Here is a 26,717-nt window from a genome sequence, read left to right as displayed (position 1 = left end):
TGAGAAAAAGACTTGTCCCACCCACCCTATTTTTTATTTCAAAGATTCCCTTTCTGTGAGATGGGATTTTTGCAAAAAAAGAGATATGGTTCTCAAGTTCTGATAAATGTGTCAATACTCTGGGGGTCATTTTGACCTTGGCGGTCTTTTTCCAAGACCGCCGAGGGACCGCTGTGCGGAAGACCGCCAGTGGTGGCGGTTTGCCGCTTGACCTATTATGACCGTTGGCAGCTCTCCGTCCTTTTACGGACGGAGAGCCGCCAACAGCCATACTGGTGGGAGGCGGGGAAGTGGAGGTTACTCCACCTCCACCGCCACGCCAACAGAACACCGCCCAGCGAATTACGTCCTGTGATTCACCGTGGCGGTGTTCTGTTGACGGTGTGGTGTCGGCGGAGCAGCCCCCATGGCTCCCGTCCCCTCCCGGAGGATCGTCGGACCAGGTAAGTCGATCGTCCGTGAGGGGTGGGGGGTGTTGTGTGCGTGCATGGGGGTGTGCATGTGTGTATGTAGAGGGGGTGTGTGAGTGAGTGTATGCTTGCGGGGGTGTTGTGTGTTTGGGAATGAGTGCGTGTATGTCTGTAGGTATGTCTGTATGGATGTGTGCGTGTATGTTTGAATGTGGGTGTGCGTGTCTGACTGTGTGTGTGGATGTTGGCATGTATGTCGGTGGATGTGCGTGTATGTGTGTTGGTGGTGCCTGCGTGCATGTCGTGTGTGTATGAGTGATGTTATGTTGGGGGTCAGAGGGGGGTCCTGCCACCTTTGGGGGGTGGCAGGGGTGGTGGGGGGGTAGGGGAGGGAGTTGGGTGGGGGAGACCCCTATCAGTGTCAGGGAAGGAATTCCCTGGCACTGATACCGCCGCTTCTCCGCCTTCCGCAAGGGTCATAATGACCCCCATAGTCTCTTAATAGGGGAATTTCAACCTCTGACATTCCATAACATAAGCTTTAAGACCATTGGAGGAAAATCAAAGTAAAAGTATAATCAGACATACTAGTAGCAAAGAAGGACAATAAGCATCTAGGATGAAAGAAGCAGAAAAATGTGAAGGGGAAACAGTGTACTAGTAGTTTGAAAGTGTTCGGTGAGATGAGAAATGCAGTGAGAAAAAGAGGAAGGGAGAGGAGAGAAGGAATGCTGGAGGGAAAGTGAAAGAAAAAAAATCAACATGACTAAACCACAATTAGAAACTGACCTGTTTGCATGCATTGCGCCACCCTGTAAATACAGTGCGGGGATTTCAGCCTCGTTGCGCCACATTACCAAATAAAATAATGATGTTAAGGTGGTGCTAGGGCATTATAAATGTGCCTAACAGAGTCTGATGATCAAAGTACAAATGCAGATGATAGAGTTGTAAAAAGGGAATGGCACAACGCCTAGCATCCCCAGCTGTCTCAGTGTTAACTCTGTAAATGCAGGCCCCCTGGTGGGCCTTCAGACTTTAAGACATTCAAGCCCCCGGGTCCACTAAGTCCTCCAAAACCGCATAAGGTAAAAAAACACTACAACAGACGGGTTAAAAGACCATGATGCCATAGTGACCAAGATGAGCAGTTTTGCATAGATTTTTTGAGGCTGTCATAGGCAGAGGAACCAGACCTGCAACTGTAATACAGTGCTAAAAAATACTGAGTGTGTGCTAGTTTAACATTGCACACTAATATATATGCTTGTTTATGTTGCCTGAGGCCGGGCCAGAGGGGCTGTTTATACAAACAACACCATAGCCAAGAATCCCAATATATCACTACCATACATCCACTATCACAACATGACACATTCACCATAATTACATCACAATCACTATCAAAAGTGAAACACTCATTGTCCTACTACAACATAGCTACATCATATACAGACACAGGTGTGTATTATAACTACACCACCAGTGTCATATAGCCATATATCCACTGTTAAATACAACCACAAAACTGTGCACTCAAATTATAAGTAAAAACAAATATACTGTCATGTTCTACCATACAGAGACATGTAAATTGTCAATCAAGCACTAAAGAAGCATTACAATTATATATACGCCTCAATATACAGTGATAAACAGTGCAACATACATCTATATAAGCATATGTGTATAGAAGTGACTATTACAGAACCATTTGATTACAAAGTAATATACTTAACCAGTACAATTATTTTGAGTACTTTCTTTAATACAAAAAAGGTTGCAAAAGAGCTGTAGGTTTTGTTTTGCTTACCATAATGTGAATTCAACAGTTTTTCCTGAATTTCAGATTTTTTTCCAAACTTATGTTATAACTCTTTATATGAGTTCTTACCTCAGATACACTTGAATGGTTTTCTGTGGGGTGGGGGGGAATATATATATATATGTTCGATGGTATGTGTAGCTGCAGATACACATGCTGTGCACATCCCGCCATCTGGTGTTGGGCTCGGAGTGTTACAAGTTGTTTTTCTTCGAAGAAGTCTTTTCGAGTCACGAGACCGAGGGACTCCTCCCATTTCGACTCCATTGCGCATGGGCGTCGACTCCATCTTAGATTGTTTTTTTTCCGCCATCGGGTTCGGACGTGTTCTTTTTCGCTCCGTGTTTCGGGTCGGAAAGTTAGTTAGAATCTCGGAAAAATCGTCGGTATTGTTTGCGTTAGGTATCTGGTTAGTTACAACAGATCGACACCGAATTAAGAAGAGCTCCGGTGGCCCTTCGGGGTTTTTTCGATCCCCGTCGGGGCCTGTTCGGCCCGGCCACGTGTTTCTTCAAGGCTGATGGAACGGACCCCATTCCGCTTCTGTCCAAAATGCCATAACAAGTATCCATATACAGATCAACACCTGGTCTGTAACTTGTGTTTGTCACCAGAACACAAGGAGGATACTTGTGAGGCCTGTCGAGCGTTTCGGTCCAGGAAGACACTCAGGGACCGAAGAGCAAGAAGACTGCAAATGGCGTCGGCGCCGACAGGACAAGGGCGTTTCGAGGAGGAGGAAGAAACATTCTCCATCCAGGATTCGGACTCGGAGGAGATCGATCCCGAAGAAACGCTGAAAACCGTGAGTAAGACGTCGAAACAAAGAACTCACGAAAAGACTGCCAAAGCCCAGGGGACGCCACCGCCAACAGGCCATGGCTTAACCCGAAAAATAGGTGACCGTCCATCGGCACCGAAAAAGGGCGAGCTGGTGTCGAAGTCATCTGACGCCGGTCGAGATACAGGCATGCAGCAATCTCGGGCCCGAGAGAGTGGCTCCGAAAAGATTCGGCATCGAGACAGCGGCACCGAAATGGGTCGGCACCGAGAGGGCACTACGCCGAAAGCAAAAAAGATTTCATTGGAGCCGAAAAAAGCAGCCGAAAAGGTTTCGGTACAGAAACATCCGGCCTCTGAACCGAAAATTAGTTCCTATTCAGAGGAACAAGGACTGTCCTTACAAATGAAGACACACAGATTTGAACAAGAATTAGAGACAATAGAGCCAGATCACACGCAAATGCGGCCCTTTATTCAAAAAGATACAGGGAAGATCAGCACTCTTCCTCCAATCAGAATGAAACGAAAACTTGCCTTCCAAGACAAGGACAAGGACAAACAGCCACAAGCAAAAGTGGCTAAACAAGTAACACCACCACCATCCCCACATCACTCTCCACAACCATCACCAGTAGCCACTCCACCAATGATGCAATCCCCAACTCATACGGGGATGAGTCAAGATGACCCTGACGCATGGGACCTTTACGACGCACCAGTGTCAGATAATAGTCCTCAATGCTATCCAGCGAGACCCTCGCCACCAGAGGATAGTACAGGCTACGTTCAAGTGGTATCAAGGGCAGCAGCATTTCACAATGTCAGCCTTCACTCAGAACCCATTGAAGACGACTTCCTTTTTAATACACTGTCGTCTACGCACAGTCAATATCAAAGTCTGCCGATGTTGCCCGGAATGCTAAAACACTACAAACAAGTGTTTGAGGAGCCTGTCAAAGGGAGAGCCATTACTCCAAGAGTAGATAAAAAATATAAACCGCCACCAAAAGACCCAGTGTACATCACACAACAGCTATCACCAGACTCTGTTGTAGTTGGAGCAGCGCGCAAAGAGCCAACTCTCATACTTCAGGAGACGCGCCACCTCCAGATACAGAGAGTAGAAAATTTGACGCAGCAGGCAAAAGGGTGGCGGCACAGGCAGCAAACCAGTGGCGTTTTGCAAATTCGCAAGCTTTGCTAGCCAGATATGATAGGACCCATTGGGACGAGATGCAACACCTTATTGAACACTTACCAAAGGAGTTCCAAAAAAGAGCACACCAAGTGGTAGAAGAGGGACAAAATATCTCCAATAATCAAATTCGATCAGCAATGGATGCTGCAGACCCAGCTGCTAGAACTGTCAACACAGCAGTAACAATAAGGAGGCATGCATGGCTGCGTACATCAGGATTTAAACCAGAGATACAGCAAGCTATGCTGAATATGCCATTCAACGGACAGCAGTTGTTTGGGCCGGAGGTGGACACTGCAATAGAAAAACTTAAAAAAGACACTGACACGGCCAAAGCTATGGGCGCACTCTACTCCCCGCAGAGCAGAGGCACATTTCGAAAAACACAATTTCGAGGGGGGTTTCGAGGGCAGACCACAGAAGCCACAACCTCACAAACCAAGCCCACTTACCAAAGCCAGTATCAGCGGGGAGGTTTTCGGGGACAATATAGAGGAGGACAGTTTCAAAGAAACAGAGGAAAGTTCCAAAGTCCCAAAACTCCTCAAAACAAACAGTGACTTCAAGGTCACAAATCCCCAACACATAACACCTGTGGGGGGGGAGACTAACCAAGTTTTACACACATTGGGAGGAAATAACAACAGACACTTGGGTCTTAGCAATTATCCAGCATGGTTATTGCATAGAATTTCTCAAATTCCCAACAAACGTCCCACCGAAAACACACAATATGTCAAAACAACATATAGATCTTCTAGGACTAGAAGTTCAGGCATTGCTACAGAAAGAAGCAATAGAATTAGTACCAAAAGAACAATTAAACACAGGAGTTTACTCACTGTACTTCCTGATACCCAAAAAAGACAAGAGCCTGAGACCGATACTAGATCTCAGAACATTAAATACCTACATCAAATCAGACCACTTTCACATGGTTACTCTACAAGACGTAATCCCACTGCTCAAACAACAAGACTACATGACAACACTAGACCTAAAGGATGTATATTTCCATATACCAATACATCCTTCACACAGAAAGTACCTAAGGTTTGTATTCCAAGGGATACATTACCAATTCAGTGTTGCCATTCGGAATAACAACTGCGCCAAGAGTTTTTACAAAATGCCTAGCAGTAGTAGCTGCACATATCAGAAGGCAGCAAATACATGTGTTCCCATACCTAGACGATTGGTTAATCAAAACCAATACGCTAAAACGGTGTTCAAAACACACAAATATGTCATAGAAATCCTACACAAACTAGGTTTCTCAATCAACTATGCAAAGTCACACCTGCAGCCGTGTCAAACACAGCAATACTTAGGAGCAACAATCAACACAGCAAAAGGGATTGCTACTCCAAGTCCACAAAGAGTACAAACATTTCACAATGTAATACAGGCCTTGTATCCAAAACAAAGAGTACAAGTCAAAATAATAATGAAACTACTAGGCATGATGTCCTCATGCATAGCCATTGTCCCAAATGCAAGGTTACACATGCGGCCCTTACAACAGTGCCTAGCATCACAATGGTCACAAGCACAGGGTCAGCTTCTAGATCTGGTGTTGATAGACCGCCAAACATACATCTCGCTTCAATGGTGGAACAGTATAAATTTAAACCAAGGGCGGCCTTTCCAAGACCCAGTGCCACAATACGTGATAACGACAGATGCTTCCATGACAGGGTGGGGAGCACACCTCAATCAACACAGCATCCAAGGACAATGGGACATACAGCAAAAACAGTTTCACATAAATCACCTAGAACTGTTAGCGGTATTTCTAGCGCTGAAAGCATTTCAACCCATGATAACCCACAAATACATTCTTGTCAAAACAGACAACATGACAACAATGTATTACCTAAACAAACAAGGAGGGACACACTCAACACAGTTGTGTCTCCTAACACAGAAAATATGGCATTGGGCGATTCACAACCACATTCGCCTAATAGTACAATTTATTCCAGGAATTCAGAATCAGTTAGCAGACAATCTCTCACGAGATCACCAACAGATCCACGAATGGGAGATTCACCCCCAAATACTGAACACTTACTTCCAAATTTGGGGAACACCACAAATAGATCTATTTGCAACAAAGGAAAACTCAAAATGCCAAAACCTCGCATCCAGGTACCCACAACATCAGTCTCAGGGCAATGCGCTATGGATGAACTGGTCAGGGATATTTGCGTACGCTTTTCCCCCTCTCCCACTCCTTCCATATCTAGTAAACAAGTTGAGTCAAAACAAACTCAAACTCATACTAATAGCACCAACATGGGCAAGGCAACCTTGGTACACAACACTACTAGACCTGTCAGTAGTACCTCATGTCAAACTACCTAACAGATCTGTTAACACAACACAAACAACAGATCAGGCATCCAAATCCAGCATCGCTGAATCTAGCAATTTGGCTCCTGAAATCCTAGAATTCGGACACTTAGACCTCACACAAGAATGTATGGAGGTCATAAAACAGGCTAGAAAACCTACCACTAGACACTGCTATGCAAATAAGTGGAAAAGATTTGTTTATTACTGCCATAATAATCAAATTCAACCCTTACACGCATCTACAAAAGATATAGTAGGATACTTACTACATTTGCAAAAAGCAAAACTAGCTTCCTCTTCCATAAAAAATACATCTTACTGCAAATTACGCACTCAACTTCATTATTTAGGATACCAGTCATAAAAGCGTTTATGGAAGGCCTAAAGAGAATTATACCACAAAGAACGCCACCAGTTCCTTCATGGAACCTCAACATTGTCTTAACACGACTCATGGGTCCACCTTTTGAGCCCATGCACTCTTGTGAAATGCAATACTTAACGTGGAAAGTTGCATTTTTAATTGCCATCACATCTCTAAGAAGAGTGAGTGAAATTCAAGCGTTTACCATTCAAGAACCATTTATTCAAATACACAAAAATAAAGTTGTTCTACGAACAAATCCTACATTTTTACCAAAAGTAATCTCACCGTTCCACTTGAATCAAACGGTAGAATTACCAGTGTTCTTCCCACAGCCAGATTCTGTAGCTGAAAGAGCACTACATACATTAGACATCAAAAGAGCACTAATGTACTACATTGACAGAACAAAACTAATTCGAAAGACAAAACAACTATTTATTGCCTTTCAAAAACCTCATACAGGAAATCCAATTTCTAAACAAGGCATTGCTAGATGGATAGTTAAGTGCATTCAAACCTGCTATCTTAAAGCTAAAAGAGAACTGCCTATTACGCCAAAGGAACACTCGACCAGAAAGAAAGGTGCTACCATGGCCTTTCTAGGAAATATTCCAATGAACGAAATATGTAAAGCAGCAACATGGTCTACGCCTCATACATTTACCAAACACTACTGTGTAGATGTGTTAACTGCTCAACAAGCAACAGTAGGTCAAGCTGTACTAAGAACATTATTTCAAACTACTTCAACTCCTACAGCCTGAACCACCGCTTTTGGGGCGATAACTGCTTACTAGTCTATGCACAGCATGTGTATCTGCAGCTACACATGCCATCGAACGGAAAATGTCACTTACCCAGTGTACATCTGTTCGTGGCATTAGTCGCTGAAGATTCACATGCGCCCACCCGCCTCCCCGGGAGCCTGTAGCCGTTTAGAAGTAGATCTTAAACATTTGTACATTTGTAAATATATTACTTTAAACTTCATTATGTACATACGCATTCACTCCATTGCATGGTCACTATTACTAGCATACACAACTCCTACCTCACCCTCTGCGTGGAAAACCATCTAAGATGGAGTCGACGCCCATGTGCAATGGAGTCGAAATGGGAGGAGTCCCTCGGTCTCGTGACTCGAAAATACTTCTTCGAAGAAAAACAACTTGTAACACTCCGAGCCCAACACCAGATGGCGGGATGTGCACAGCATGTGAATCTGCAGCGACTAATGCCACGCCACGAACAGATGTACACTGGGTAAGTGACATTTTCCATATATATATATATATAATTTCCACTAAAATTATTTCAGCTCTGACTCTTCTTTTGTCTAAGCCTGATTTTGCTACTTGTGTTTTGTACCACGTTAGTAGATTTTAAGACAATATGTGCATTTAGCCTGTCTTTGATCCGTCAGGAGAAATTGTGAAAGTCTATTTCATTGTGTAGTTTAATGGGCTTATTTACCAGTCCCTTGTGCCACCGTTGCGTCATTTTTTTGGATGCAGCAGACACGCAAAGCTGTCCCATACAGTGCGCCTCATTTACAAACTGGTGCAATGGAACCATTGAGCCACTTTGTAAAGCCTTGCACCACATTATACCTGCCCCAGAACTGGCGCAGTGAACGTTATAAGATTTCACTGCGTCGTTCTGCACCTTCATTGTGTCAAAAATGTAACGCCTACTCAGAGAAGGCGGTAAACTGATGAAGGGCTTTTGTCTATGGGGGCTTCCTTGCATTGCTGGAGTAACATCAATTTTTTTTAAGTTAGTCCAGCAATGCATGACTTTACCCCAACAGATGCGTCAGAATTTCTCACGCATCTGTGGAAACGTATACCATGGAGCTCTGCATTGTTAATACAGCGCATCCATGGCAACATTAGGGGGTTTGCAGGGCAGTGGAAGAAATCTGACGCATCCGAGCCGATGCGTTAGATTCTTGTAAATGAGGCCCTAAGTGTCTTGGTCTGCATAGTTTTGCCCTCCACTTTGCAGTTTCCGCCCTTGATTACAATTAAAGCCTTAAATAGTGAACAATATGGGCACTTAAAAACATACAGTTTTGTGTTCCATCCAAATTAGATTAATGGTTGCTTGAATACATATAAGGCGCTGTTTTTTCTTGCCTTCCTCCAACATCAGATCTAAAATGTTCCCTGCTGTGATAGTTGTTTTAACTGTGTATTGATAGAAGTTTAAGTGGGACATCAGTCTGATGAATGGTTCAGCAACTTGATAATTGGGCTGTCTAACATTAAGTTAATTTCTCCCTGTATTGTTGTCACAAGTTATGTAGTGAATATCATTTACAGATATTTGTCCATAAAAACAAAGTCTGATTGGGATGGGTGGTTTATTTTGTAGGCGTATTATATATGGGCAGGTGACTTAACCCTGTAATGTAAGCCTGAAGGGACTAAATCATTGCAGACCTGTAGTGATTCCTCTTTTAGCTAAGTCTTGTTGGTAAATAATGTATCCAGGTGGGTGCCTAAGATAATGTTGTAGTGGTGAGTGTGGCCACACTGGCTCCAGACTTGTCACATTCTCCAGAGCTCTTTGAACGATCCTGAATTTTCCAAGCTTTGTTACCACTATAGTCCAAGGCTTCTTCTCCAGGTTGGTAAGATGAAGAGAGGAGCCATTATAGCTCCTTCAGTGTGCGGCCACAACCTGGAGGATATTGGCTGTGGGCTATATACCACAGAACACCCCCCATGAGAGGATACGAGGTAGGAAACCACCATACTGCTTCAGTGGGAGAGACCCGGTTTGGCTCTGTGAGAGGGGGAAGGTTTCCTCCCACCTATGGAGTTGAACTTCTGATCCAGCGGTGGCCTACTAGCGGAGAATGAGCTGCACTGGGCCAAAATCAGCAGAATTGAACACGCATTGAAGGCAAAGTGGCCCGACTCATAGTGGCGAAGGCAGACAGGTAGCTTGTTGTGCCCTGAAGGCTGCTTTGCTGAATGATAGAGCTCGTTCCTCACTGGCATTATCCAGGACTTTGAGAAGCAGTGTGCCCTTTGTGATGTACAAAGAGGAAACCTCAAAAGCATTTGCCTGCATGGGGCCACAGTGAAGCCATGTATTAGTGATCTCACCCCTCAAAGACTTTTATTTAACAAAAATATTGCTGGCACAAGTTGTGGTGCCTAAGGAAGAAGGGAGAGAGGAAGGACGGATAAGAGGAGAGTGAAACCTCCTGTCTTTTTTGGAGCAAATGCATCACAATTTTGGCAAAATGGACAAATGAATTGTGGCCTTTAAGACCAAAGTCGAACTTAAAATGGAAATAATGGATGCAGTACATCGGAACTATGTGTTCCAGGAATCTTCAGCACTTGGCACTACTGGTCTCAGGTGGAGAGAGTTGGCTGAGGCAGTGAGCCTCTTCATTTCCCTCAGCGCGGACATGCAGAAACAACATTAGATAACATGAGTGGTAAAATCGAAGACACTGACTCCACATTGAAGAATGTTTTAGTCCTGGCTAAGTCTTCACTGATTGACTCCAGTGGGCATGTCTGTGTTTTAAAAATAAGAAGTCTGTAGATTTGCCTTAATTTCAACAACAGAACAAGGGGAAGAGGGGTATTCCAAACAATTAATGTAGTAAAACAACATGTTTTACTATATTCTACACATCCCTGTAAACAGGTGGAACAGAGAACTTTAGATGGTCATAATAAATCACCTGTAGAATCTAATCAGTTGTATGCCAAAGACTTGTTAAATGTACCTCTGATGTAACTTCCTACGTGTTAAAATTGAAAGACTTTCCTCCGGTAACACTTCAAGGCTAGAATCTTGGTGATACTTGGAAAAAAGACAGTTCACTTGTTTATGCAGAGGATCAGTTCTGTGCAGGTCTTATATATTGAAATAATTATGGTAAGGAGAGTGAAGTGGCTAGGCAAGACAAAGAGGATGGCAAAGGAGGATTGTTGTTAACTTCCGTTCCCCTTATTTTGTTAACTATTTGTTACACAGGCTTTTCTTATCTCATTGTAAAAATATTTGTTTGGAAGAAAAGATTGAGGGTCTTATTTACAAGCCCACTGCGCCACTGTAGTGTCAGTTTTTTGTGACGCTGCGGCAGCGCAAGCAGGCCCCTACACTCAGATTTACGAACACCCACATTTACAAACTGGCACAGTGGGACCATTCCACGAGTTAGTAAAGCCCTGCACCACATTAAACCTGCACCATGTATAATGTATGCAGGGTGGGTATTCCCCACGTTAGAGGCCACACAGAACTGGAGTTGTGAAATTAACTACATTTCACTGCATTGTTGTGTGACTTCACTACATTAAAAATGTAACACCTGCTCAGGGCTGGTGTCAAACTGACATAGGACTTATTAACATGGGAGCCTTTCTTACATTGCTGGAGGAGCATCATTTTTTAGACTCTAGTCCAATGCGTCAGTTTAGCAAAACAGATGCATCAGAATTTCTGATGCATCTGTGGAGACGTGCACCATAGAGCTCTGTTTTGTAAATACAGTGCATTGATGGCATTGTTAGGGGATTGCAGGGCAGCGCAAGAAATTTGATGCATTGGAGCCAATTTGTCAGATTCTTGTAAATGAGGCCCTGATTTTTTTCTGCTGGGCTTTTTCTGTAGACCTTTTCCTTCTGTAGAGCTTCAAGACAAATACTCTTTTAATGGTAGAGTCCATTGCTTTCTGCAATTTCATTGGTGTGAGTTCCATTAATAGATTTTCTCCCCTGGAAACCATGGATGATGTAGACTGATATTTAAAGTCAGTAGCAACAGACCGCATACCCAATGAGGAATGTCTTACTGATAATTCTGGTGTACAGTGTGTGAGTAATACGTCTTTTGTCACTGAGGTAATAAGCAAACCATGTATGATTTCTTCCAGTAATCCTACAAAGATAACAATAGTTAGGTGGAATGTGGCAAAAATCACTAGAAAAAACAACTTGATAGATTGGCCCATATATGTGTAATCAGTCCAGATAGTATGCTTACAAGAAACCTGGTCCACGGGCCATATTTGTATGGAATGTTTTGTCTCGATGGTCACACCTGCTTCCCCGTCAGTGGTGGATGGAGCAAAAGGGGACCTTGTTATTTTATTTGGACCTTATTTCCTGGTTTCATTTCTAAGCGCTTTACAGATTCTCCTTTTTACCTACTTATATTAATAACAGTAGAAGTCACAACTGATCTACTGATCATACATTTTTATAACAGTATTTTTGATCTAAGGTGGTTCTTGCTCTAGGAAAGGATTTAGATCTATTCATGTATACAGGAACAAGAGACCTTTTTAGGGTCGAGCCTGCGTCACTCGCGCATGCGTATCGAAGCAAGACGCTTTAGGTATTAGAAAAGGGCTCGGAGCCCTGTCGACGTCACGTCCGTGTTTTTCATTGGTTCGTGGGCTTGGCTATTAAAATCTGCTTGCTTTCATTAGTCAAAGGCATGCATACGTCATGCCTTTTCCGGTGGCAAGCCCTCCTCGAGCGCATCAACCAAGTACAGAAAACGTGCAAGGCTCACTGTTTTCTGTCCGGCTCGTGGACTACTTTTTCTCTATTTTCCTAGCGCGATTTCGCTTGGCAGAAGTCGAGCGCTTAACACAGTTAATTGCACTTTTTCGGGCTACGTACATAAATGCACTTTTGCCGATAGGTGAAAAGTCGGGTTAGGAGTTTACAACGCTATCAGCTCTAACATCAGCAAATGCGAGACCCGTTGCATTGCAAATGCTTGTTATAATTTGGAGGGGAAACCTCAACATCACATGCTCCCTGGCTAAGGAAGTATATGGAGTAATTGATGATAAAGATGATGGACTAATTCACTTTGTGCATAATGATTATGGGGGAACCCTGCACTACATGTTAGCCAAATTCAATGTGACTATTGTTGAGCAGATTCTCACTCTTATTAAATCCTCTCCAAACATTTATTGGTAGGGATGCCTCGACAGTATCATATTATCTTTTCATCAAACCGTTTAATAACTGGTGATTAAATGGTAAAAATAAATGGAATTAGGATGAAATGGTCAGGAGTTAATGCGGATGATTTTACTGGTACAATAGTTAGAATTTGTAATCAGGATTTAATGATTTGTTTTAATTCATCCTTCTCTGAAACAAGCTCATTGGAATATATAGAGAGTGATTAACTCTTTACTAATGAAATAGGACAACAGAAGTCCCAAAGGATGGTTTGATAAGACATATATAACTACTAATAGAAATGTGAAAGTGGCCCTGAATACAAAACCGAGGGATAGGGTTAAAAATCCAGTTTTCAAGAATAAAATACAAGCAAGCTCTTTCAGTTAGGAAAAATTAAGAACTGCCAATACTAATAATTCTATTTTGTTCTAGAAAAATATAAACGGCCCTCTTTTTTTTTTTTTTTTTTTTTACAAGACAAATCTCTCTCTTCAGTAGATTCCTTGATATCTTCAAAAAACTTGATTGATCATTTTATTATGATTTTCAGTCCTCTGAATGAGGAAACTATTTTATTATTTACGATCTGCTACCCTTGGATGCTAAGGTTGTATTTACAGTTAAGGAAGTTACCTTAGCTTAAAATAAAAGCTCTAATGTGAAGGCCGCTGGCCCAGATAGTGTCCCAGTGTACATATACAAATATCTTGCTAAACTTTGGGCTCTAATTTTAACTATGGTTTTAAATGTAGTAGGAGCAGGATTTCCCCCCTCACCATGGTTAGAGACAGTAATAATTTCTATTTTCAAGAAGGGTAGCAAAGCAGATCCATATTGTTACCACCCAAAATCCCTTCTTGACTCCTCTGCAAAGCTACTGGGCAGGGTTAATCTCTTAGAGCTCTGGGCAGAAGAACTATCTAAATTAACTCAAGTTCAGTTTGGTTTCAGGAAGGGATTGAAAGGCATAGAGCAAGCATTCAATCTTCATTTGGTTTCAGGAAAAACCTGAAGGTGTAAGGTGATATTCTGCATCTTTGTTTCATGGATCTGAGTAGTGCATTCAACTTGGTTAATCATAATAAGCTTTGGACTACCGTGTGATCATTAGGAGGGCCCGAGGAATTAGTTATTTTACTTGCCAGGATATACGCAAATATAAATGTGGGGGGTATGCTATTGCCCCAAAAGAGTGTACACTGCCTTTTGGGATAAAGAGCGGTGTAAGGCACGGTTTCGTATTTGCACCCTTCCTCTTCTCCCTTTATATCTATGGAGTAGATGTAGAACTCCAGGGACTTACTTCTGATTGTCCTAAAGTGGGGTGTCAGATGGTATCTGTCTTATTATATGCAGATGATGCAGTCTTAATTTTGCAAACAGCAAATAGATTACAAAAACTTACTGACGCTTTTACTGCATATACGGAGAGCATATATTTAATTTTAACATGAAGAAACATTTTTCAATGGTTTGTCGGAAAGGAAGGCCTAAGACCCGTCCACACCATACATGGAGAACATGTAGTACAAATCTTGACGTTCTTATACTTGAGTATTCAGTTCTCTGGGCTCAAATATGTGGAACAACCACATAAAATATGTTAATACAAACCTAATAAGATCAACTGAAAGAGTTTTTAGATATGCTAAATTGGGCCGTAAACCAATAAGAAAAATGTTGGCCTTTCATATAAAGTTAAGTCTCTTGCTAGGGCCTTATATGGGGCAGAACTTTGGTGTTTTGGTGTAAATACTGTTATTCAGAGGTAAGAAAATTAGTTCCTGTGGCGATTATTAGCCTTGCCACAATCAAATTCTGTATCCAGCGTCCCTAAGGAGCTGGGTATGTCTCATATTGAAGATACTCTATATGTAAAGCTATCTCTATTATGAATGGCTGTGTGTTCTAAACTAGTCACCTCATTTACTAGAAAACATCATAAAAGATTGTCTCTCCTTGGACCAGGCCTTTGAGATCATCAAGCATTATCAGATTCAAGCCCTTTTAAGTAGGTTGGATGATTGCGATCTTTTACAAATCCTGAAGGCTATATAACCTGCTACTCAAAAAATGCTCAATCTGCTACTTGTTGAAAGAAGATATCAAGTGAGGGTGGATTTGGGGGGGAATGTACCATCTTTAAAAGACCTACCTCCTATTTAATATTCAGACACAGTCAAACTGTACTTGGCTAATATCTCCAATTTGTATCCTACATTTATACTAAAGTGGTTTCAAATAGCTGTAGTACATCATATGGTGGCCTTTCTTAAACTGAGACAAGGAACAAGGAAAAGCTTCCGTGCCCCTGTGATGGGACATCATTCCAACCTAGGTTGCACTCAGTTCTATTTTGCTAATTTGATTTGAACCCAACAAATGCGTTTTGAAAACACTTTTTAAAACTAGGAATATCAGAAGTTATAAGTCATCATTTTTATACATTATTAAATTGGTATGTAGTTTTGTAGTAAGCAATGTCGTGCACTCAGTGCAAATTAGAAAACTCATTTGTGGAATATGCATTTTGAATCACTTGATGTCCCATATTGACTATTGTATCTGGAAAATGTGTATAACTCACAGGGGGGTATGAACTCTAAATCACTTGGGCCCATATTTATACTTTATTGGTGCAAAACTGTGCTAACAGTTTTCCGTCAAAAAGTTCACCGCCGGCTTACGTCATTCCAAAAGCGCCAGCTGGGCGCCAAATTTATGGAATGATGCAAACCGGCGCTGAGTTTGGGCTAGTGTTAAAAAAAGAAAACACTACCTGGGTGAGGGTGGCGTGAAGGGGGTTTGGCGTAAAAAAATGGCACTAGGCTGGTTAGAGGCACAAAAAATGCTTCTAACTAGCCTTGTGTCATTTTCACACGCATAACCATCCAAAAAGTCATGCCCGCCATCCCAATGGCCAGCACAGGGGCCCGGTGTCCCGTGGGCATGGCCATTGCACCCAGTGCCATGCATGGCGCCCCATGTTAGGGCCCCCAATGGCACTTTTACAAAAACTTTCTATAATATTTACCCATACTTACCCTACTTACCTAGGATGAAGTCCCCCATCCTCTGGTGTCCCTCTGTTGTGGGTTGGGTTGTTCCTGGGGCTTGGGGTGGGCACCTGCTGACCCATTCCAGCGTGTTTGGGCATGGAAATGGGTCTAAGCTTAGCACCATTATTTGGGTCCGCCTCCTACCCCTGCGTCATTTTAGCACGGAGGATAAATATGGCGCAATGGGAAAAGTGTCATTTTTTGGATGGGAACATCTACCTTGCATCTCATTGATGCAAGGTAGGTTCACGCATCCAAAAAATTAAGCAGACTCCACGGGTCTAGCATCAAAATATAAATATGGAGTTAAGTTAGGGCCATTTTTGTGTCATAAAAATTATGCACAAATGGTGCAGACAGAGTATAAATATGCACCTTGGTGCTTTATAATTATTGTTTTATGTGTAGTTTGACAATTGCTTTTATTCAGATGTTTTATTATTGTTAGTTTATGGTTTATTTATAAAGCAAATAAAGATAAATTGAAATTGAAAGTAATGGAACAGACTGGACCATTCTGAGAGAAGGGCAGTGGAAATATAGGCAGCTCTGTAGCATACGAGGAAGAAACATTGTACTTGCAGTTTCTGATATGCGTTTTGCTAGCAATAGTGCAAAAGGTAGATTAGCTTAGAAAATTAGAGATGCTCACAAAATGTGAGGATCTTTGGTGGCCGATAATGAAGGAATCCCAAAACCTCCAGCATGTTAGTTATTGAAGCCCTTTTGAGTTTGGTGTACTGTAGCAGGGGTCTCCAATGAGTAGCTCATGAGCTACCCATAAGTAGCTCTCCTGTGTGTAGCCCAACCTACAAAAACTGAGCAAACATGTAAACTTGTCTAATGTGGTCAGTATTAATATTATAATAACATTCGTAGCTGTGGATGACTTTCATCCTCATAAGTAGCTATTACTACAAAAAAGGTTGGAGATCCCTGCTTGGTGTGAGTGAGGTGTTGTAGGAAAATGGCTCCCTGTTGCAGTTACCCCCCACCACCTTTTGCCTGATAATGATGCTGACTTGTCTGAGAAGTGTGCTGGGACCTGCTAACCATAATTAAAAGTTAAAACATAAGATTATATTTTTGAAGCAGTGCAAACTAGTGGTTGGGGAGTGCGTGTGGTTGTTGATTGAGAATATTTAACGACATGAGTAAAATTCTTATAAAAATATCTATTAGGCGTTTGGATGCCACATTTTCTGTATGTTGAATGGCTCCCAAGTTGTGGGTGATCAGCACAGTATTTCTGGCCCCCTAGGTCTAGTTAGGCCAAAAGTGGACACACTGGGCTTGTATTTTGAATGCCACTTGCACAGATGTGTAAGTGTATTGTCTAATAGGGTCGGAGACAGGTGCCGCCAACTATGTGCCACAAAGAGCTAATCCTAGGTTACTAATAATTGTGTTCTTCCACTGTTTGTGTATGGAGGGAGTTTTGGCTTTGTACTTTTCAGTGAGTGAAAGGTGGAGCACCTAGGCAGAGCAGAGTCTATTTAAGTAGCCATAGACTGATTGAGGGAACCCCTAGAACAGAACAATAATGGCCCCTGAAAAAAGGAAGAATAATATCGCAGCAATTTAAATAACAGTTGAAAATAGAGATTTCCACAAACATGCCTTCAAGATAAGATGGCTCAGTAAAGTACATGGTACAGCAAGCACTGCATGCAATGCAGATCTATAGCCTGATGTGGAGGTTGGGACTGGTGTCACTGGCCAGGGTTCACTGAGAGCTGATGCCTAATCTCTAGCTGAATCAGTATTCATAAACTGTCCCCTCATTCCAGCTATGGTTGCTACACTCCCTTCAATGAGCAGTGAGTACTCCAGCCTGTTCTCGATAGATAAAATAATTTTAGGCCAGTGGCAGTTGACTAGAAAATACATTAGTGGCTAGGATTGCTAAACCAGTGAGTTCCTTTGTGTAATGTTTCCGCTTGTGCACCTAGTAACGTCTTGTGGCTGGTGAAATATTCTATCTGATGGTCTTTGACCTGTTGATCAACTGATGCATTTCAGGAGGACTCAGAAGACCTATATGTTTCGAGCAGATGGGCACTGCACTGGCGATAGTGTTTAATTGCATTTGGGTCTGTAGCACTCTACAAATGTACGTGATGCCTGTTATCAAATACACGTTTTCCAGTCATATTTATTATTTTATTCTTTGAACTCTGCATCAAGGTCTTACTTTTTAAATAAAAAAACTGCATTGGCATTTTGATGCATAAAGAACAAACAGAATAGAAAGAGAATAAAGGGCTGATAGCACATATAAACTATTATACATTAACACTACAAGGCGACAACTGCATAATATGATCCAGTCCCCACCTAAGAATGAAGATCTTATTTTTCAATGCATAGTTAAGCAAACTACAAAATACTTGAAAGTCAAACCTTTGCCAAAATGGGTAATTGTTTTGTGTGTAAGCAGAAGATATGCTGTTTGTTGCTGTATCAATTAAAATGATTGGTAGAACAGTAATGATTTATGTTCTTAGAATTTAGATGGTCTTTTCCTCAATTTACTGGCGTGCTGACACTTGCTTTCTTCATTCACAACTGCGTGATCACGCTTCTCAAGAATAATAGGATTCCTGAAAACAATGTAAGTAGTTAATTGACGTTTCTAATTTTGAATACTGTGAAAAAAAAATTAAAAATATTTGCCTATAAACATAGAACCCTCACTGTAGGCTTGATATTTCTCCCATAGAGGATGACAATTGTTGGGGTATGTAATTATGTCAATCAGTTTTGGATTCTTAATACTGTCTCTTTTAACTCACTGTCAGTATCATAAGATATGCTAAAACCAGGTTCGATGGCATCTGTCGCTGTAGATACGCATGTTTTGCATAGCTCGCCATCTGGTGTTGGGCCGGAGTGTTACAAGTTGTTTTTCTTCGAAGAAGTCTTTCGAGTCACGGGACCGAGTGACTCCTCCTTTTGTCTCCATTGCGCATGGGCGTCGACTCCATCTTCGATTGTTTTTTTTTTCCGCCATCGGGTTCGGACGTGTTCCTGTCGCTCCGAGTTTCGGAACGGAAAGATAGCTAATTTCGGAAGATTTTCGTCGGTATTGTTGCGTTCGGGATCGGCGTAGTTAGATTCAACACCGCGTCGAAAGATCGAAGAGCTCCGGTGCCCTTCGGGGTAGTTTTTCGATCCCCCGTCGGGGCCTGGTCGGCCCGACCGCGTGCAGAAGAACGCCGATGGAATGGACCCCGTTCCGCTTCTGTCCCAAATGCCACAATAAATACCCCTATACAGACCAACACTTGGTCTGTAACCTGTGCCTGTCACCTGAGCACAGTGAAGACACCTGCGAGGCCTGTCGTGCGTTCCGGTCCCAAAAAACACTCCGAGACCGTCGAGCCAGAAGACTTCAAATGGCGTCCGCGCCGACAGCCCACCGAGAGTTCGAGGAACAAGAAGAGGAAGGAACCTTTTCGATCCACGAATCGGACTCCGAAGGATTCGACGATACACAAACCGTGAGTAAGACATCGAAAACCACTCAGAAGAAGATTTACAAGGCCCAGGGGACGCCACTGGCACCAGGCCATGGCTCGACCCATAAATTCGGTGACCGACCGTCGGCACCGAAGAAGGCCCAAACAGTGCCGAGATCGTCCGACTCCGGTCGAGACACCGGCACGCAGCCTTCTCGGGACCGAGAAAGTGCTGGAGACATGCATCGACACCGAGATACCGGTGTAGACACGGCTCGACGCCGAGACAGCGGCACCGTCGAAGATCGACGCCGAGAGGTTTCGGCCCCGAAAAAGAAAAAAGTCACCTCGGAGCCGAAAAACGATGCAGACAGGGTTTCGGTGCCAAAACAGACTGCAACCGACCCAGTTTCAGGCTCTTATACAGAAGAGCAATCGCTAACCTCCCAAATGCGAAAGCATAGGTTTGAGGAAGAGCTACAATCAACTGACGTAGACCATATGCAAAAGCGTATTTTCATACAGGAGGGGACAGGAAAAATAAGCACCCTTCCCCCTATTAGAAGAAAGAGAAGATTGGAGTTCCAAACTGAACAAACACCACAAACAAAGGTGGTGAAAAAGGTTACTCCACCACCCTCTCCTCCACCTGTAATTAATGTCTCACCAGCACAAACTCCATCACATTCCCCAGCTCACACCACCATGAGCCAGGGTGACCAAGATCAGGACGCATGGGACTTATACGACGCCCCAGTGTCAGATAACAGCCCGGAGGCATACCCTACGAAGCCATCTCCACCAGAGGACAGCACTGCGTATTCTCAAGTGGTGGCTAGAGCAGCACAATTTCACAATGTAAGCCTCCACTCAGAACAGGTCGAGGATGACTTTTTATTCAACACCCTCTCCTCCACCCACAGCTCATACCAAAGCCTGCCTATGCTCCCTGGTATGCTCCGGCACGCAAAAGAAATCTTTAAGGAGCCGGTCAAAAGTAGGGCAATCACACCAAGAGTGGAAAAAAAGTATAAGGCGCCTCCTACAGACCCGGTTTTCATCACTACACAGCTGCCACCAGACTCTGTCGTTGTAGGAGCAGCTAGGAAACGGGCCAACTCCCACACATCTGGAGATGCACCACCCCCAGATAAAGAAAGCCGCAAGTTCGATGCAGCTGGTAAGAGAGTCGCAGCACAAGCTGCAAACCAGTGGCTCATCGCTAACTCTCAGGCACTACTTGCGCGCTATGACAGAGCCCATTGGGATGAGATGCAACATCTCATTGAACATCTGCCCAAGGACCTACAAAAGAGGGCAAAACAAGTGGTTGAGGAGGGACAGAACATTTCAAACAACCAAATACGCTCCTCCATGGACGCTGCAGATACAGCTGCACGGACAATTAATACATCTGTAACTATCAGAAGGCATGCATGGCTACAAACGTCTGGATTTAAACCAGAGATTCAGCAAGCAGTTCTCAATATGCCTTTTAACGAAAAAGAACTGTTCGGTCCAGAAGTGGACACAGCGATTGAGAAACTCAAAAAGGACACGGACACTGCTAAAGCCATGGGCGCACTCTACTCCCCGCAGAGCAGAGGGAATTACAGCACATTCCGTAAAACACCCTTTAGAGGGGGGTTTCGGGGTCAGGGCACACAAGCCAGCACCTCAGAGGCAACACCGTCCAGTTACCAGGGACAGTACAGAGGAGGTTTTCGGGGACAATATAGAGGAGGGCAATTCCCTAGGAATAGGGGAAAATTTCAAAGCCCCAAAACCCCTACTACTAAGCAGTGACTCACATGTCACTCACCCCCTCCACACAACACCAGTGGGGGGAAGAATAGGTCATTATTACAAAGCATGGGAGGAAATCACTACAGACACTTGGGTTCTAGCAATTATCCAACATGGTTATTGCATAGAATTTCTACAATTCCCTCCAAACATACCACCAAAAGCACAAAATTTGACAAAACATCATTCCAATCTCCTGGAGATAGAAGTGAAGGCACTATTGCAGAAGAATGCAATCGAATTAGTACCAAACACACAAATAAACACAGGAGTTTACTCACTGTACTTTCTGATACCAAAGAAGGACAAAACGCTGAGACCAATCCTAGACCTCAGAATAGTAAACACATTCATCAAATCAGACCACTTTCACATGGTCACACTACAAGAAGTGTTACCATTGCTAAAACTACACGACTACATGACAACTTTAGACCTCAAAGACGCGTATTTCTATATACCAATACACCCATCGCACAGGAAATACCTAAGGTTTGTATTCAAAGGAATACATTACCAATTCAAGGTATTGCCTTTCGGACTAACAACCGCACCAAGAGTCTTTACCAAATGTCTAGCAGTAGTCGCTGCACACATCAGAAGGCAGCAAATACATGTGTTCCCATATCTAGACGACTGGCTAATCAAGGCCCATTCGTTAATAGAGTGCTCAAACCACACAAATCAGATCATACAAACCCTCTTCAAACTAGGGTTCACCGTCAACTTCACGAAATCCAACATTCTGCCGTGCAAGGTACAACAATACCTAGGAGCCATAATAGACTCAACAAAAGGAGTAGCCACTCCAAGTCCCCAAAGAATCCAAAATTTCAACAACATCATACAACGCATGTATCCAACACAAAAGATACAAGCAAAGATGATATTACAACTCCTAGGCATGATGTCTTCATGCATAGCCATTGTCCCAAACGCAAGACTGCACATGAGGCCCTTACAACAGTGCCTAGCATCACAGTGGTCACAAGCACAGGGTCATCTTCTAGATCTGGTGTTAATAGACCGCCAAACTTACCTCTCGCTTCTATGGTGGAACAACATAAATTTAAACAAAGGGCGGCCTTTCCAAGACCCAGTGCCACAATACGTAATAACAACAGATGCTTCCATGACAGGGTGGGGAGCACACCTCGATCAACACAGCATACAAGGACAATGGAACGTACATCAAACAAAACTGCATATAAATCACCTAGAACTGCTAGCAGTTTTTCAAGCACTAAAAGCTTTCCAACCAATAATAGTTCACAAATACATTCTCGTCAAAACAGACAACATGACAACAATGTATTATCTAAACAAACAAGGGGGGACACACTCCACGCAGTTAAGCCTGCTAGCACAAAAAATTTGGCGTTGGGCAATTCACAACCAAATTCGCCTAATAGCACAATTTATACCAGGGATTCAGAATCAACTCGCAGACAATCTCTCTCGAGATCACCAACAGGTCCACGAATGGGAAATTCACCCCCAAATTCTGAACACCTATTTCAAACTCTGGGGAACACCTCAAATAGACTTGTTTGCGACGAAGGAGAACGCAAAATGCCAAAACTTCGCATCCAGATACCCACACAAGCAGTCCCAAAGCAATGCCCTATGGATGAACTGGTCAGGGATATTTGCTTACGCTTTTCCTCCTCTCCCTCTCCTTCCTTATCTGGTAAACAAACTCAGTCAAAACAAACTCAAACTCATATTAATAGCACCAACTTGGGCAAGGCAACCCTGGTACACAACGCTGCTAGACCTATCAGTAGTACCCCACATCAAATTGCCCAACAGGCCAGATCTATTGACACAACACAACCAAAAGATCAGACACCCAGATCCAGCATCGCTGAATCTAGCAATTTGGCTCCTGAAATCCTAGAATTCGGGCACTTACAACTTACCCAAGAATGTATGGAAGTCATAAAGCAAGCCAGAAGGCCATCCACCAGGCACTGCTATGCAAGTAAATGGAAGAGGTTTGTTTGCTACTGCCATATTAATCAAATCCAACCATTACACACGACTCCAAAACATGTAGTGGGTTACTTGCTTCACTTACAAAAATCTAACCTGGCTTTCTCTTCCATTAAAATACACCTTGCAGCAATATCTGCATACCTGCAGACTACCTATTCAACTTCCCTATATAGGATACCAGTCATTAAAGCATTCATGGAGGGCCTTAAGAGAATTACACCACCTGTTCCTTCATGGAACCTAAATGTTGTCCTAACTAGACTTATGGGTCCACCTTTTGAACCCATGCACTCCTGCGAAATACAGTTCCTAACCTGGAAAGTTGCATTTCTCATCGCCATTACTTCCCTAAGAAGAGTAAGCGAGATTCAGGCGTTTACAATACAAGAACATTTTATACAACTACACAAGAATAAGGTCGTACTAAGGACTAATCCAAAATTTTTACCAAAGGTTATTTCACCGTTCCATCTAAATCAAACAGTGGAACTTCCAGTGTTCTTTCCACAGCCAGATACCGTAGCTGAGAGGGCACTACATACATTAGATGTCAAAAGAGCATTAATGTATTACATTGACAGAACAAAGAACATCAGAAAGACTAAACAACTATTTATTGCATTTCAAAAACCTCATGCAGGAAACCCAATATCAAAACAAGGTATAGCCAGATGGATAGTTAAATGCATCCAAATCTGCTACCTTAAAGCTAAACGACAGCTGCCCATTACACCAAGGGCACACTCAACCAGAAAGAAAGGTGCTACCATGGCCTTTCTAGGAAACATCCCAATGCAAGAAATATGTAAGGCAGCCACATGGTCTACGCCTCACACATTCACCAAGCACTACTGTGTAGACGTGTTATCCGCACAACAAGCCACAGTAGGTCAAGCCGTATTAAGAACATTGTTTCAGACTACTTCCACTCGTACAGGCTGAGCCACCGCTTTTGGGGAGATAACTGCTTACTAGTCTATGCAAAACATGCGTATCTACAGCGACAGATGCCATCGAACTGAAAATGTCACTTACCCAGTGGACATCTGTTCGTGGCATCAGTCGCTGTAGATTCGCATGTGCCCACCCGCCTCCCCGGGAGCCTGTAGCAGTTCGGAAGTTACCTTCAACTATTTGTATATATATATCATTTCAACCTTAAATAAGTACATACTTAGTCACTCCATTGCATGGGCACTATTACTACAATTCAACTCCTACCTCACCCTCTGCGGGGGAAAAACAATCGAAGATGGAGTCGACGCCCATGCGCAATGGAGACAAAAGGAGGAGTCACTCGGTCCCATGACTCGAAAGACTTCTTAGAAGAAAAACAACTTGTAACACTCCGGCCCAACACCAGATGGCGAGCAATGCAAAACATGCGAATCTACAGCGACTGATGCCACGAACAGATGTACACTGGGTAAGTGACATTTTCATTATATAGGGCACAGGTATGTCGTTTCTGCCATACAAAAAAACGAATTATTCACTCCTGCTTAAAAAGAGTTGGTGTAAGGATTGCAGTGATGATTAAAATGCACTTGTCCCAAGAGAAATAAGTAAGATGCTCATGGCAGCTTCCGTTAATTATGCATATCAAGGCTTGACCTCTGTGGCACCAGATATCCTAGTTATGATGATAGTAGTCAAAGCGGATTCTAAGGTTAGGTGCCTAACAGCTGTGGCTTCTCCATTTAGGTGGAGGAGCGTCGCCCCGCACCCCCCGTTGTGGGCACAGCAAAAGCAAAAAAAATACATGTAAATAAAGTGACTTTATTACCATTTTATTTTCCACCCTGCCAGCTGCTGGAGCTGAAATTTAAGGCACTACGGAGTCATTGCTGCAGTAAGGCTGGGAACAGAGAGGAGTAGTTTCTGGATACACCAGTTTAAACTGTGCATGCCACTTTGACCATCTGGCTTGTAACGGCCAGCCTGACATGCGTAGTTTAAACATCTCCAGCCCAAGCTGTTATACAGCTGGGTGGATAGACAGCACAGGCCCCTAGTGCCAGTGTGAGCAGTGATTTAGCCCTCTCCAACCAATCCCAGCACTGCTCTCATGCTGGGTAACAGCATGAGAGCAGTGTTGGAACTAGTTAAGGGAGTGCACCTTTGTGAGAAAGTAGCCTCTTTCTAGACTTGTTACCCCCTCTTTTGGCCTGTTTGTGAGTGTATGTCAGGGTGTTATCACTGTCTCACTGGGATCCTGCTAGCCAGGGCCCAGTGCTCATAGTGAAAACCCTATGTTTTCAGTATGTTTGTTATGTGTCACTGGGACCCTGCTAGCCAGGACCCCAGTGCTCATAAGTTTGTGGCCTATATGTATGTGTTCCCTGCGTGATGCCTAACTGTCTCACTGAGGCTCTGCTAACCAGAACCACAGTGGTTATGCTCTCTCTTTACAAATTGTCACTAACAGGCTAGTGACCAATTTCACCAATTCACATTGGCATACTGGAACACCCTTATAATTCCCTAGTATATGGTACTGAGGTACCCAGGGTATTGGGGTTCCAGGAGATCCCTATGGGCTGCAGCATTTCTTTTGCCACCCATAGGGAGCTCTGACAATTCTTACACAGGCCTGCCACTGCAGCCTGAGTGAAATAACGTACACGTTATTTCACATCCATTTACCACTGCACTTAAGTAACTTATAAGTCACCTATATGTCTAACCTTTACCTGGTAAAGGTTGGGTGCTAAGTTACTTAGTGTGTGGGCACCCTGGCACTAGCCAAGGTGCCCCCACATTGTTCAGGGCAAATTCCCCGGACTTTGTGAGTGCGGGGACACCATTACACGCGTGCACTATACATATGTCACAACATATGTATAACGTCACAATGGTAACTCCGAACATGGTCATGTAACATGTCTAAGATCATGGAATTGTCACCCCAATGCCATTCTGGCATTGGGGAGACAATTCCATGATCCCCCGAGTCTCTAGCTCAGACCTGGGTACTGCCAAACTACCTTTCCCTGGGTTTCACTGCAGCTGCTGCTGCTGCCAACCCCTCAGACAGGTTTCTGCCCTCCTGGGGTCCAGCCAGGCTTGGCCCAGGAAGGCAGAACAAAGGACTTCCTCAGAGAGAGGGTGTTACACCCTCTCCCTTTGGAAAAAGGTGTCAGGACTGGGAGGAGTAGCCTCCCCCAGCCTCTGGAAATGCTTTGATGGGCACAGATGGTGCCCATCTCTGCATAAGCCAGTCTACACCGGTTCAGGGATCCCTCAGCCCTGCTCTGGCGCGAAACTGGACAAAGGAAAGGGGAGTGACCACTCCCCTGACCTGCACCTCCCCTGGGAGGTGCCCAGAGCTCCTCCAGTGTGCTCCAGACCTCTGCCATCTTGGAAACCGAGGTGCTGCTGGCACACTGGACTGCTCTGAGTGGCCAGAGCCAGCAGGTGATGTCAGAGACTCCTTCTGGTAGGCTCTTACCTGTGTTTCTAGCCTATCCTCCTTCCTAAGTAGCCAAATCT

The 26,717-nt window shown here is 43.5% G+C and overlaps 1 protein-coding gene across 1 annotated transcript in view; it reads left to right on the top strand.

The window, feature by feature from the left end:
• SLC38A9 (solute carrier family 38 member 9) overlaps positions 1-26,717 on the top strand; it is a 405,919-nt gene that overhangs the window by 241,253 nt on the left and 137,949 nt on the right. The window contains 1 exon segment of the mRNA XM_069222157.1: positions 18,468-18,574. Coding sequence (XP_069078258.1) covers positions 18,468-18,574 — 107 coding nt within the window.

This window comes from Pleurodeles waltl, chromosome 1_1 (assembly GCF_031143425.1).
Source record: "Pleurodeles waltl isolate 20211129_DDA chromosome 1_1, aPleWal1.hap1.20221129, whole genome shotgun sequence".
NCBI classification, from domain to species: Eukaryota; Metazoa; Chordata; class Amphibia; order Caudata; family Salamandridae; genus Pleurodeles; species Pleurodeles waltl.
This window is presented reverse-complemented; position numbering and strand designations above follow the sequence as displayed.